This window comes from Ursus americanus, chromosome 21 (assembly GCF_024610735.1).
Source record: "Ursus americanus isolate L20-20 chromosome 21, mUrsAme1.1.p, whole genome shotgun sequence".
Taxonomy (NCBI): domain Eukaryota; kingdom Metazoa; phylum Chordata; class Mammalia; order Carnivora; family Ursidae; genus Ursus; species Ursus americanus.
Genome location: NC_142147.1, coordinates 50,494,405 through 50,508,016, shown reverse-complemented (window position 1 = coordinate 50,508,016; position 13,612 = coordinate 50,494,405). Strand labels below are relative to the sequence as shown.

Genomic DNA, 13,612 nt, shown 5'->3' with positions numbered 1-13,612 from the left:
TTCGACAGAGAGAGAGACAGCCAGCGAGAGAGGGGACACAAGCAGGGGGAGTGGGAGAGGGAGAAGCAGGCTCACAGCGGAGGAGCCTGATGTGGGGCTCGATCCCATAACGCCGGGATCACGCCCTGAGCCGAAGGCAGACGCTTAACCGCTGTGCCACCCAGGCGCCCCCTGCTCTGTTGTTTTTGACAATGGTCTGATGCACAAATTGTTCCACAATCTAATCCAATTAAATTTGGGCTCCTTTCCGGGAGTAGTTTTTGAACTCAGTGTTTGAGGTTTGTTCTGACCCCAGAAGGGATCTTCTTACCTGTCTCTTTCCTTGGTTCTGTCTAGTCTATTACCATTTACCTTATATCTTCATGAAGTTTACCTTATATCTTCATGAAGTTACCAACCTCCTCTTAATTGCTACCCACAAAACGTCCACTGATTTTGAGTGTCCTCACACTCTGTTTCAAATAAAGTCAGTTCTGGGAAGCGCTTCTGGGCTCCTGTGTTCTGAAGGCCTGTCTCTCTCCCAGGACAAGATCTTCAGAGCTGGACGGAACAGTGGCTTGCTGCTCTCTGAGTGCTTTCAGAGCAGATGCAATGTGGAGCATTAGCCTCCGGTCTTACTGACTTGCCCCTCCTAGCATATAACCTCTATCTCACCAGTGAGCTGGGGTCGGCGGAGACCAGGGCCCCAGTATTTCCAGTATGCCATGCCAGAAACGAGGGCAGAGTGGAAGAAGGGGGCTCCTGACCTTTACTTATACCACACTTGTCTGGAATTTAGTATCTGCAACACGTTGTCACTAAAAAGGAATGCAAAATGCTGGTGGTCTGCCCCTCCTGGGAAGATGCCTTAGCCTCTGAGTGGGATCTGGGGAGAGAGGGAACCCTGTGCAGTTTCCATAGCATGAAGCCAGGAGTGAGGAGGGAGGGAGCAGGCTGTGCGTCCAATGCCACCGACTCTCACTATTCTTAGTGAGTTTTATGAGATTTTCTTGAATAAATGTTTCTTCATTGGCTGCATGCCCTTAGGACAATTTCCAGAGACCTTAAACGTTTCTGTCTTTGCAATGGTCACAAGTTGTGCTTGTTTCACTAGGGAATGGGTTCACAGAGCCCTCATGCTGCCTTTCCAGAAATGGAACCCCAAGGAAGCTTTTGAATTCTACCAATCCTCTAGACCCACCTTAGAGCCACTGAATCAGAGCCTGGAAGAGTGAGGCTGGCAGATTGAACGGCAGGGGTCTGTGTGTTTTGAGAGCTCCATGGTTGTGATAGACAGGTTTGAGAACCGCTGGCCCAGAGCTCCGTGTGCATTAGCTGGGCCAGGTAGACCAGAAGGAGAAGGGAAAGGACCCTGAGTGCCGGAGTGTTTTCTGTGTTCTTGGCACTCCCATTACATCATTTTTAATTCTGTCAGACACGGCCGATGGGGCTAATGTTAAGCTGACCCTCTAGCGGTTATGGCTCATTCATTCTGATTGGTGCTCACACTGTAACAGTTATTAAATATTTTGAAATTCATCTATGCTTGTAAGATGAGAAAAAAAAAAGCCACTAACCTGAGTTTCAGAGAGATGAAGTTATTTGCCCAAAGTTCAACCAGTGAGAAGGGTTGAATTAAACCAGAAGTTCAATTCTGGCCCTTTGTTTGCTCTAAAACCCTGCTGTCGTGAACTTTTACAGGCTGGTATCTGAGACATAGCCCTTAAAGTCTGCTCTTCTTGGTGACCCCAAGATACCCTCAGGAGTTATTTGGCCTGTAAGAAGAAAGTCATGGAGTCCCTTGAAGAACTATCAGAGGAAGAGACTCCCAGAGAACCCAGAAGTTCCTCCTCCCCGTCCTGGAAGCTCACAGCCAAGGAGATTCTGGCCACCAAGACGCAAAACTACTTTGCTCAGACTAAAAGAACTAAGAACATCTTGATGCAAGTTGCCTTCTCCATTGGGCTAGGCAGCATATGGCGTTTCCCCTACCTGTGTCATCGGAACGGAGGAGGTAAGGCCAGGGGCCTGGATCCTGAGTTTCAGGAAGGAGCGTTAAGGCTTGGAGCCCAGACTCCTGGGTCCTGGGGGAGGAGAGAACTGGAGGTTTACCCAGACTTGTAGGGGGTGAAGAGGAGGGGGGCCAGGACTCCTGGCTGCCTGAGCACAGCTCCTGGCCCCCTTCTTCAGGCAGCTTTATCCTGATGTACTTCTTCATGCTCCTCTTGTTCGGGATTCCCCTCTTGTACATGGAGATGATCATGGGGCATTGGCTGCGTGTGAACAACATCCGGGTCTGGAAGCAGCTCATCCCCTGGCTGGGCGGCATAGGATACGCTAGCATATTGGTGAATGAAGGGCCCAGCCAAGAGGCATCCCGACTCAACCCTGTGGCCTCCAGGTCCCCCGTCTCTGTCCGTCCTGCCCCTCAGGCCCCCCGTGTCCCCGTAGGTGTGCATCCTGATGAGCTTGCATAACAGCGTCATCATCACCTGGAGCATTTCCTACCTGGGCAACTCCTTTGATAACTCCCTGCCCTGGAACCAGTGCCCGCTGGTGAAGACCATCAATGTCACTGGTGAGGAGAGGGAGGGAGAAGGCCAGCAGGGCCACGGGAGGCAAGGGCACCAAGGAGCAAGAGACAGGGAGTGAGAGCCCAAGGAGAGGAAGCAAAGAGCAGGGGCAAGACACCACGGGAGGTGGTGCCTAAGCACCTGCGTCCCCCCCAGACCTCACGTGCCTTCGGACTGTGAGCCACCAGTACTTCTGGTACCACACCACCCTGAGTGCCTCAGGCCACATTGAGGAAGGGGTCGAGGACCTCGTCCTGCACCTCACCCTGGGCATCTTCGCAGCCTGGTGCCTCCTCTTCTTAACCATGATCACAAAGCTAAAGACTTCAATGACGGTAAGCCACCCCGACCACGGACCCCTCTCCCCCTTCGTGTTCGCAAGTCCAAATATTCTCAGGCGTCCCGCCCGACACCATCCCACTCCTTCCTACTGACCTCTCTTCTCTAATCCCTGTGACCCTCTCCCACTGCTAGAGGACAGGCTCCGCCATCCAGGGGTCCTGAGGAAGGTGCTATAATCTCCCCAGGCTGTGGCGTCAACCACTGTCACAAGGAACTGCTCCCCTCCCACCCATGGCAGCAATGAGGGCCTTGTATTGACGCAGCACCCTCTTCACCATCCCTCACCCCCAAGTGACAGCAGTGGAGACTTTCTAGGGCAGACCACAGCCTCTCTCCCAAGCCTTGCCTCCTGCACCTGCCTACATGTTGACGGCGCCCATTAATCCCTGAAAGAACTGACTGCCACTGATTCCTCTCCAGAGTTTCCCATTTATTTTATCCCAATCCATACTTCCAGTCCGTGCCCCCGGCACCTGGATCCTATTCTCCTTACAAGCGTGTGTGTGTCAGGTCATTTTGGTTAACTTTACCTGCAACTTCTGGCCCCTGCATCTACTCACGCAATCACCCTATGCGTCCCTAGAGGCCCACCTCACCATCTCTCCACAGCCTCCAAGATAAACCACTTACACAAAAGCAGATTATACTAAAAGCTTAGTAGTAGGGGCACACTGAAAGAGGGAGGCTTGTCCTCCTATCCCAGAGCAAAAAGAACCAGAAATACTTTAAAATTCCTATTGACCGTGTTACTTCCTCCCAAAGTCTCTTCTCAGTTGCTGTTCCTCCCCCTTCATGATGTTGTTCCATACAGCCTTAACTCATGCACAGACCATAAAACCCAGGCCTATGAATTAATAATGTCCAACTGCCCTACCATTTAAAAACCATCTTTACTTGGGGTCTCACCCCTCACCTCTGAGCAGCTTATTGGTGGATGTTCCCCCCAAACAACATTGTTGTCTCCCTAGAATAATCCTCCTACAGCTCCCTCATGTTCCACCCAGGCCACTTTATTTATTTTTTTTTAAGATTTTATTTATTTATTCAACAGAGATAGAGACAGCCAGCGAGAGAGGGAACACAAGCAGGGGGAGTGGGAGAGGAAGAAGCAGGCTCATAGCAGAAGAGCCTGATGTGGGGCTCGATCCCATAACGCCGGGATCATGCCCTGAGCCGAAGGCAGACGCTTAACCACTGTGCCACCCAGGCGCCCCCCACCCAGGCCACTTTAACCCAGCTCATCCCCATCTCTCTACTCCTGCTGACCTGTGTTCCCTGTTAATGCTTGCCTCTGCCTCCCCCTCCTCCCCACTCCTCCTGACTTCTGGTTTCTGTCCTGACCCACCTGGCCAGATCCTGATTTTCACAGTATTCCTCCCCTGCATCCTCCTCCTCTGCTTCCTCATCCGAGGTCTCTTCTTGGAGGGCGCAATCACCAGCCTCAGACGTATGGTGACCACAGAGGTGAGGTTCTGGGGACTCCAAACCATCTGCCTCCCCCAACTTCCCAGTCCTTCTCTGACTCTCCTTCTCCGACATCTTCCTTTCTGCCTCCAGCCTGCCCCTCATTCCTCTGCTCTTCACCCCAGTTCATCCCTCTTCCAGATCACCGATGGGTCCACTCTCAAGCTCACCCCTAAATGTCTCTCTCTCATCCCCATCCACAGCTCTCAGCCTGGGCCTCCCTGGACCTGTGGCGTCAGGCAGGAGGCCATGTGCTCTATTCCTTGGGCCTAGGCATGGGCACCACCATCAACTTCTCCTCTTACAAGGCTGGAGAAGACAACTATATCCAGGTGGCCTCCTTGGTGGCCCTGGTCAACCTGGGGACTTCATTGCTGGTCACATCCATCATCTTTATAGTGCTGGGGTTCTGGACTACCACCAGTGGCCCCACCTGTGTTGAGAAGTGAGTAATTATATCCTTGCAGGTCCAACAAGAGGTCTCCTTCCCTGTACCTTAGCAATCCCCCAGCCTCGTGGGCCTTCAGACTCAGACATCTCTCTCCAATAATAGTGATAACAACGACAATCATAATAGTTGTAGTAATATCACATTCTCAGAGAAAACTCCCAAATCATAATATTCTAATAGCCTCCACTTCATAGATAAGAAAATAGTCCCAGAGACAAGACTGTCTGAAGGCTTCCATAAATTGCAAATGATGTAAAGAAGATTTCAAAATCAATTATTTAACTCACAAAGGAGTTGTTACAGCATTCTGAGCCACAATCAGAGGTTACTGGCCTAGGCTGCGTGTTGGAATCATTTGGAGAGCCTTAGAAAACATTCACACACCTGAGTCTTACTTCCAGAGATTCTGATTTACTTGATCTGGTGTGCATTTAGGTGCTGGGATTTTTTAAAAATCTCCAAGGTGGAGTTTCTCTTCCAGTTAAGATTTTGAAGGCTGCAAAAATCCATGCTTCCTTGGTACAGCAATTTTAAAAATGGAAAAAATAAAACTAATACTTTCCTGTAACATTACTGAAGAGCAGTGGACACAAAGAAGCCTTGATGAGTTCATCATGTGAGCAAAGAGCCATGAATGCCTTTATACCTGGGTAAGCGCCTGACCTGGGAGCACGTGGCTGGGGGCATAGGCCTGCCATGGATGGGGAGACTTTGCACAGATAAGAAGAAACCATGCAGGCATTTAATCACAGTATGGACTGCCGGTAGGTGTTGGAATCACAACAAGCCCCCAGCAAAGAAATAAACTGCTCGACCCAACAGTTTTCCTCTCGATTCCTAGGAATTGTTTTGGAGAAGTGGCAGAAGCTGCAATGGAGACGTGGTCTCACGGTGCTCAGATTTGTGGCCCCACTGGAGCTGAATACAAAGACAAGCCAAAAACACCCACAGCTACAATCCAACCCACTCCAACCAAAATAATGACGTCAAAGAAATTAGTCCTCGCTGGGGGGAGCGGGTTGTGCAGAAAGTTGCGGGCATGGCTCGAGGGCAAAGTGAGCCCTCTTTAATCCCATTTAAAGGCTGAGAAAAAAGCTCAACTAATTAAAACTGCCCCCCACCCCCAGCTCGCCTCAGTGCTTAGAAAACTCTAAATAGCCCTCACTCTAGCTGCCTGTTGGAATAAGAGGCTTAAATGTATTGAGACTACACAAAATAAAACAAATAACATACCTTCCTCCTTTGTTGTTCTCTATGCAATGTCCAACATGGAATTAAAAACCCTCAGAACATTCCAAAACCCAGGAAAATATAATCCATCACCAAGAGAAAAAAGAAGACCCGAAGATCATCCAGACATTAGAATTAGCAGACAAGAACTTTAAAACAACCATTATAAGTTATGTTAAGGAATTTAAGAGAAAAGATGAATAAAATGGAAGCCATGGAGATATTTTAGGGAAGATACAGAAAATCTAAAAAATGACCACATGGAAATTCTAGAACTCAAAAAGTAGATGAAGACAAAGTTTCACTGGATGTATTTAGTTTAGATTGGAACCAGAAGAATAAAGGATCAGTTCATTTGAGGACAGGGTAGATGGAAGTTCTGCAAAGTGAAGCACAGAGAGGACAAGAAGAATGAGAACCGGAGAAGAGCCTCCGTGACCTAGAGGACTGATAGATGTATAATTGGAGCTGCAGAAGGAGAGGAGAGGAGAGAGAATTAGGGCAGGAAATCTTGCTTTCAGCTTTATTTGTAATGGCCAAAATTCCAAGCAACCCAAGTATCTGTCGGGAGGTGAGAGGTAACAAATCTTAGTATATTCACTCAACCAATGGAGTACTATCTACCAATAAAAATGAATGAGCTGTTGATACATGCACCAACACGGATGAATTTCAGACATTATATTGAATGTAACAAGCCAGACGTAAAAGACTACACACTGTATGAATCTATACAAAATCTAGAAGAGGCAAAATGAATGTGTAGTGACGGAAATCCATAGTGGCCTCTGGAATGGAGGGTGCGCCCTGGAAAGGGGCCCAAAGTAATTCTGTGGAGTGATGGAAATACTCTATATCTTTTTTTTTTTTAAGATTTTATTTATTTATTCGACAGAGAGAGACAGCCAGCAAGAGAGGGAACACAAGCAGGGGGAGTGGGAGAGGAAGAAGCAGGCTCACAGCGGAAGAGCCTGATGTGGGACTTAATCCCGTAACGCCGGGATCATGCCCTGAGCCGAAGGCAGACGCTTAACCGCTGTGCCACCCAGGCGCCCCAGAAATACTCTATATCTTGATTGGGTCACTTGTCAATGCTCACTGACATGTACATTTAATATCTGTGCTTTTTATTGTCTCTAAATTATAGCTCAATAAAAACTGAGTTTGTTTTTTAAAAAGCTCCTGGTTGATTCCAACGAGAAGCATTAGCTCCTCAGGCAGCACTGTACAGTAGAACTCTTTGTGATGCCAGAAACCTTCTATACCTGCGCTATCCAATAACGTAGACACCAGCTACAAGTAGCTAGAGCATTCGAAATGTGGTGAATGTGGCCAAATAATGCAAATGCGACCAAGGAACTGAATTTTTCGTTTTATATCATTGAGAGAGAGAGCGAGAGCGTGAGAGAGAAAGAGGTCACGAGCAGGGGAGGGGGTAGAGGGAGAAGCAGACTCCCCACTGAGCAGGGAGTGGGAGCCTCATGCAGGGCTCGATCCCAGGACCCCAGGGTCATGACCTGAGCCTGAAGGCAGATGCTTAACGGGCTGAGCCACCCAGGTGCCCTCATTTTATATAATTTTAATTAACAGTAGTTGACATGGCCGTGTGTGCCTAGTGGCTGTCATATTAGCGCGGCCCTCGAAGAGCTGCCACATGAGCCCCTTGCCCTTCATTATATGGAGCTTCTCCAACTGCAGTGGACATTATGAATCAGCATTAGATCAGTCAGGAAGTCTGGGACGCACCCGAGATTCTGCATTTCTAGCAAATTCCCAGGTATCGCTGCCCCTACATGGAGCTTCTAGTTAGAGTAGCAAGACTATAGGTTACTTTCTCTTTAGGTAAGGAAATGTGGAGGTATGGATTATCAGAGTTTTCTAATCAGGAGGATAGAAGACACCTGAGGATCTGTTAGCATTTCCTTAAATTAAGCAAGCACAGTATTTATGACCCAGTGATCCCCATTCCCAAGTGTGTATCCTAGAGAAGTCCTCACACAAGCCCTGCTAAGGGATGGTTATTGTGGCAGTGTTTGTAATCACAGGAAGTGGGGTCATTATTTGGGGAATAGAGTATAAAATGTGGGTTGCAAATGCAGCAGAGGGCAGCAGTCAGGAACAACAAACCAGATTATACACTCAGCAATGTAGAGATATTGCCAGAAAAACTGAGGGAAGAAAAGTAAGAGACAGAAAAACAAAACACAATGACATTCAAGTGATGACACACAAAACATATATTTCTTGGGACATCTGGGTGGCTCATTTGGTTGAGCGTCTGCCTTCAGCTCAGGTCATGATCCGAGGGTCCTGGGATCGAGTCCCGCCTTGGGCTCCCTGGTCAGCAGGGAGCCTGCTTCTCCCCTCCCTCTGCCTGCCACTCCCCCTGCCTGTGCTCTCTATGTGTCAAATAAATAAATAAATAAATAAAATCTTTATAAAACCATATATTTCTTTTTTTTTTTTAAGAAATACCCGTATTTAATGTTATTAGTCAAGCACATGAAAGTGAATAGCTGTAGGCGTGAAGGAAAGAGTGAAATTCAGACTTGAAGGAGGGAAAAGTTTAAACAGACTGCTCTACTGATTGAGGAGAATGATCCGATGTCCAAAAAGAGAGACAATTCTGAGTGTGTTCGTTCCCAGGGCTGCCATCACAAAGTCTCACGGACTACATGGCCAAAACAAAAATCTATCCTCTCGCAGCTCTGAGGCGGAAGTCTGAGATCAATGTGTTGGCCGAGTTGGTTGTTCCTGAGGTGATAGGGGAGAATCTGTCCCATGCCTCTTCTGGTGGTTTGCTGGTGATCTTTGGTATTCCTTGGCTTGTAGGTGTCTGCTGTTGTCCTCACATGGGGTTCTCCCTGTGTGTGGGTGTCCAAATTTCCCTTTTTATAAGGACACCAGTCATATTGGATCAGGGGCCATCTTTAATCACCTCTTTAACAACCGTATTTCCAAATAATTTCACGTTCTGAGGTAGCAAGGGCTTAGGACTTGAACATATGAATTTAGCCAGGGGCAGGGGGACTGTTTAACCTATAACGCACAGGAATCCTAGCTACTACAAATATAGAATCTTCTGCCCCTTAGGTGGAATCCCCGGGGCAATTCACACCAAGCCCATGTGATGAGCTTCCAGGCCGCGTCCAGTGGTCCTTGTTACTCAGCTGCACTCCCCTCGGCCTCTCACTTTCCTCTCCAGTCCCCAGCTGTGCTGGTTTGTGGAGAGCAGGGGGGCCAGCCTGGTCACCACCTTCCCTTGCCTCTGCTTCCCATTCAGGAGCGTCTCAAATCTGATGAACCTGATAAAAAAGGGCGTGCTGCCTCAGGATGCCAAGCCCCCAGAAGACATCCTACTCCTGCCCGCCCTCGACTACCTAGAGTGGATCAGCAATCTCCCTCAACACCTCCAGTACCAGGTCATCCACTTCTCCCCATCCTGCAGCATCAAGACACAGAAGGAAAAGGTGTGTTTGTGGGGGCAGGAGGGTGCTTCCCAAAGGCCCCCAGAGGACACTGGGGGCCACCCATGGGTCATCTGAGGCAGGCAGCAGTTACAGTCATGTCTCCACCACCATTGTGTATGTACCAGGGTCTTTGCTAAGTTGTCACTTGACTTTAATTCTCACATCAACCCTAGGATCCCAGTTTGTTAGAGGAGGAGACTGAGGCCCCGAGGGGTGAAGCTCACACAGCTCAGGAAACAGCCTCTGCCGTCCACCCACCGCCCTGTGTCTCTGTCCTCTGTCCGACACACACACTGCTAATCGATCACCGCACCATTCCCCCCATCCAGACCCACCACGGCCTGAGAGCCCTTCTCCCCCACAGTTCATGCAGGGCCCCGGCCTGGCATTCGCAGCCTTCTCCCAAGCCGTCTCGTTGTTCCCTGGTGCCTCTTTTTGGGCCATCCTCTTCTTCTTGGCCCTGGTCATCACAGGGCTGAACACCTTGTTAAGGATCTTGGAAGGCATCGTCTATCCTCTCCAGGACTCCATCTCCCTCTTCAGGAGGTATCCCAAGCTGCTGTCAGGTACTGTGGATTCTCACCCTTCTTCCCAGGCCACCCCCATCTCCTGGGCTCACTTCAACCCCTGGCCCAGCCCTACACCTATACCTCAGTGTGGCCAAACCTGCCTTTGCCACAGCGCTCGTCTGCTTGGGAGGGTTTCTGGGCAGCCTCATCTTCACCAGTCACCCTGGCAGCTACATAATGTCCTTGTTTGATGAGTGCCTGGTCCCGCTGACCCTCATCATCATTGTGGCCTTCCAGAATGTGGCCCTGGCTTGGATCTACGGAGCTAGGAGGTAATGTCTAAGCCCTGGGGTCCACACAGCCAGGGACCTATCCCAGGTCTCTGAGGAGAAGGGGGGCATGATCTGTTCCCTCTGTCTATCCTATAGCAGGGGGGTCTAGCTCATAGCACGGGGGCGCAGAGGGAGTGATCTGAGGGCAACCAGGTGGGTCCTGACAGTAAAAGTAGTCAGAAACCAGGAGACTCAGATTCCCCTACCATGGGCCACATGGGATAGTCTGAAGGCAGAGGGCTGGAGCCTGGCACTCCCCCTGGATCAGGGGGCTCCCATGAGGATACCAGATGCAGGGCCCAGCCTCAGGGAGGGCCCAGCAGGACTTGGTAGCCCCTATGAGTTGGGAACTGGTGAGAGAACCAGAGGTCTGGCAGACCCACCCTCCCAAGAGCTCCAGGCCCTGGTGGCCAAGGAGGGCTCCTTCCAGACATCTATGCCCATTGCCCCCACCCCAGGGTCAGGGAAGAAATATTCGGTGATCTGGGCCGCCTGTTGTGGTCCTTCTTCACTGTCCTGTGGTGCTATGTGACCCTGCCCGGGCTGCTGGCCCTGACCACCATCTGCATCATGCAGCTCTACCAGACGGAACCCCCCTACTACATTGCCTGGAACAGCAGTATGGTGAGATTCCCTCCCTGGCCTCCCACCCCCACTCTGGGCACCCCTCACCTGATCTCCCATTCCACAGGACCCTAGGTCTGGGCTCCTTCCATCCTCAGGGGCCCGTTAGCCAGCTTCCCAGCCCCTGGGGAGCCTGATCCCCAGCATCACATGGATTGAAATCCCCTCACCACCACCTCCTCCTCCCACCCTGCGCTCTTCTCTCTGCCTCCAGAGCCAGGAGGTAGAACAGCCCTACCTGCAGAGCACCCTGGGCTGGGTCACCTTCCTCAGCATCCTCACCTTCCTGCCGATCCCAGTCTACCCACTTCAACACTGGTGGTACCTCGAGGACCATATTGCTTCTGATCCCTTTGAAAAGCTACAGTCCAAAAAGATGCCCTTGGTGCCCCCCAAGCCCTTACAGTGGCCTAAGCACCACATGAAGTCCCAGAAGGGAGACAATGAAAACTCCTCCAAGAAGCTCAGCCTGCCCTTCACTAGGGGGGTGAACCTGAACTCATGGCGGTTCAGCCTGCCCTTGAGTAGGAACACCCAGAACTCTTCCTGGTTCAGCCTGCCTGTCGTTACCTCCCTGACATCCACATTGTCCATGAGGAGTTTCAGCCTACCAGTTTCAAGGCAGGTGAGCCCGGCCTCAATGGCCATAGACAACAGTGACCACCACATGGAGACCAGAGAAGAAAATCAGCACGAGAAGTCTGTTCAGTAACTGGTGACACGACCCATTTTTCCAAGGCAGCAATTCTGTCCAATAACTGGTGGCATTAGTGTCCATTTTGCTATAGAAATCATTGGTTCTGCCGGAAAGGAGGGGGAGGGGTCCGTGGAAATTCTGCCTAGCAACCACTATTTGGCCTTGGAAAGAAATGGACAACTCAGGAGCTCTTTCCTTTCCTGGAATAATACCAGTTCAGCTAAGTGGAACGTTCTGCTCTGGGGTTGGAGAATTCAGACGAAGAAATCAACTCAGCCATTCACAGGACTGGACCTAGTGCCTCCTTTCTCCCTGTGAGGAGAGAATACCATGTTGGTATAATGGGGATGGGCTCCGTAGCACTCTCTAGGACCCAGCCTTCCCAGTTATCATGGAGATAGACAGTGTTCTCTCCAAACCCCAAAGTCCACAAACTGTGGATCACCGGGGTGGCTAACTTCTCCAGGGCCACCTTCTCAGAATGGGCTGGGATAACAATGCTGAGTCAATAAATCCATCCACTGAGACCCCATGCACAGGCTGTGGGCACAGTGTTCTTTCTGTCAGCCTCCTTCTACACATCTACCCTCCAAATCACCAACCTCTGATGAACTGAGTGTCCAGTCTGGTGACTCCAATCTCCCTCTCCCTTTGGGACACAGATACGGAGTTTCTATGTTCCTTCTTGTTCTGGAGTTGAGACAAACCACCTGGGAACTTTGCAGCAATCAGTATTACTCAATCCAGAAAGTGTGTTAACCCTTAAGTCTAACTTGATTTGGTGACCGTACTAAATATGTCTCATAATTATCATCTCACTGCTCCTACCAAGAGGGGAGCATGCTTAGAACAGCACCAGGTAGGTAAGTCCTCGCTACCTATCATGCTTCATTCTTACTTCGGGGAGAGTCGCTCACCCACTTGGGCATTGGAAGGTAGGTCAGCTGGTTTCTGTGGGCTCAGAACCAAGGAGTCTTGGAGAACTTAGAGCTTATTAGGGTTGTCTGCAGGAATAGGTAGCAACACCACCCTGCCTCTTCAAACACCAAATGGAGTTAAGGCAGCTCAGGAGGTGGAGGCAACTTCTAGAAGCCACACCTCTTGGTGACTTCCTGGGCAACTCCGCATCCCCAAAGGTCATGGCCTTGAGAATCAATGCCAGCTCTCATCACCACCCACTCTGGTTCCAAATCACCTCCCAAATCTCTGCCTGCCCATTCACACCTTTTATTTACCTCAGAGGTCTCTAAACATTCCTTATCACACTCCCTTATCAGTGACAATTTTTTGAGAAAATATTCCCAACATATGTAGAAAATCTACTTGTGAATGACTGTCATTCTACATAATATCAGTAAAGCTTAATTTGTTTTGCTTATTTCTGTTAAAAAAGTAGATGATATAAGTAGAAATTCTAAATGTTTCTTCCTGCATCCCCAGTGTAATGGCTTCTACAACCCTATCTGGAGAGCCCCGAAAAGGTCAGAGGCAGAAGCTTGCAGGCCCTTCCTGCGTCTGAGACTCACACCTCCTGGCTTCCTGCCTCCACCTTGCTCTCCAGGGACCGTGGTCTGGGATGACACGGCTCAGGAAACTCAGGAAATGAGCTGGCTCAGGAAACGAGCTGCTGTGGGGAGAGGGCCTGGTCTCCCTTCCCACCCTCACCCTCACCTCTGCGTCACTTCCCCTCTCAGAGGCAGGACGGGCCACCACGAACCAGGTATGCCAGAGTCTGGCAGGGTGAGCTAAAAACCAGTGGAGATGATGTGTCTTAAACCACGTAGGGCTCTAGTTCTAAGGTTATTGTTTCTGTGTGAGGTTGAGGGGTGGGAAGTCCTGGCATGGAGGACACTGTCCCAGGTGCTGCAAGAAGCCCCCATGCCTTGGTTAACATTTAGACAAGGCGGGGCACCTGGTGGCTCAGTTGGTTAAGCGTCTACC

General features: G+C 50.0%; 1 protein-coding gene across 1 annotated transcript; it reads left to right on the top strand.

Annotated features, from left to right (window-relative positions):
* The first annotated feature begins 1,770 nt into the window (after positions 1 to 1,770).
* LOC148108296 (orphan sodium- and chloride-dependent neurotransmitter transporter NTT5-like) lies at positions 1,771 to 12,372 on the top strand. The gene is made up of 11 exons (XM_087853369.1): positions 1,771 to 1,993; positions 2,170 to 2,327; positions 2,431 to 2,557; positions 2,709 to 2,887; positions 4,248 to 4,358; positions 4,562 to 4,803; positions 9,323 to 9,509; positions 9,874 to 10,075; positions 10,191 to 10,350; positions 10,809 to 10,974; positions 11,189 to 12,372. Exons 1-11 carry the CDS (start codon positions 1,771 to 1,773, stop codon positions 11,684 to 11,686), a joined length of 2,253 nt encoding a protein of 750 aa, XP_087709495.1. The 3' UTR covers positions 11,687 to 12,372.
* Positions 12,373 to 13,612: the final 1,240 nt, after the last annotated feature.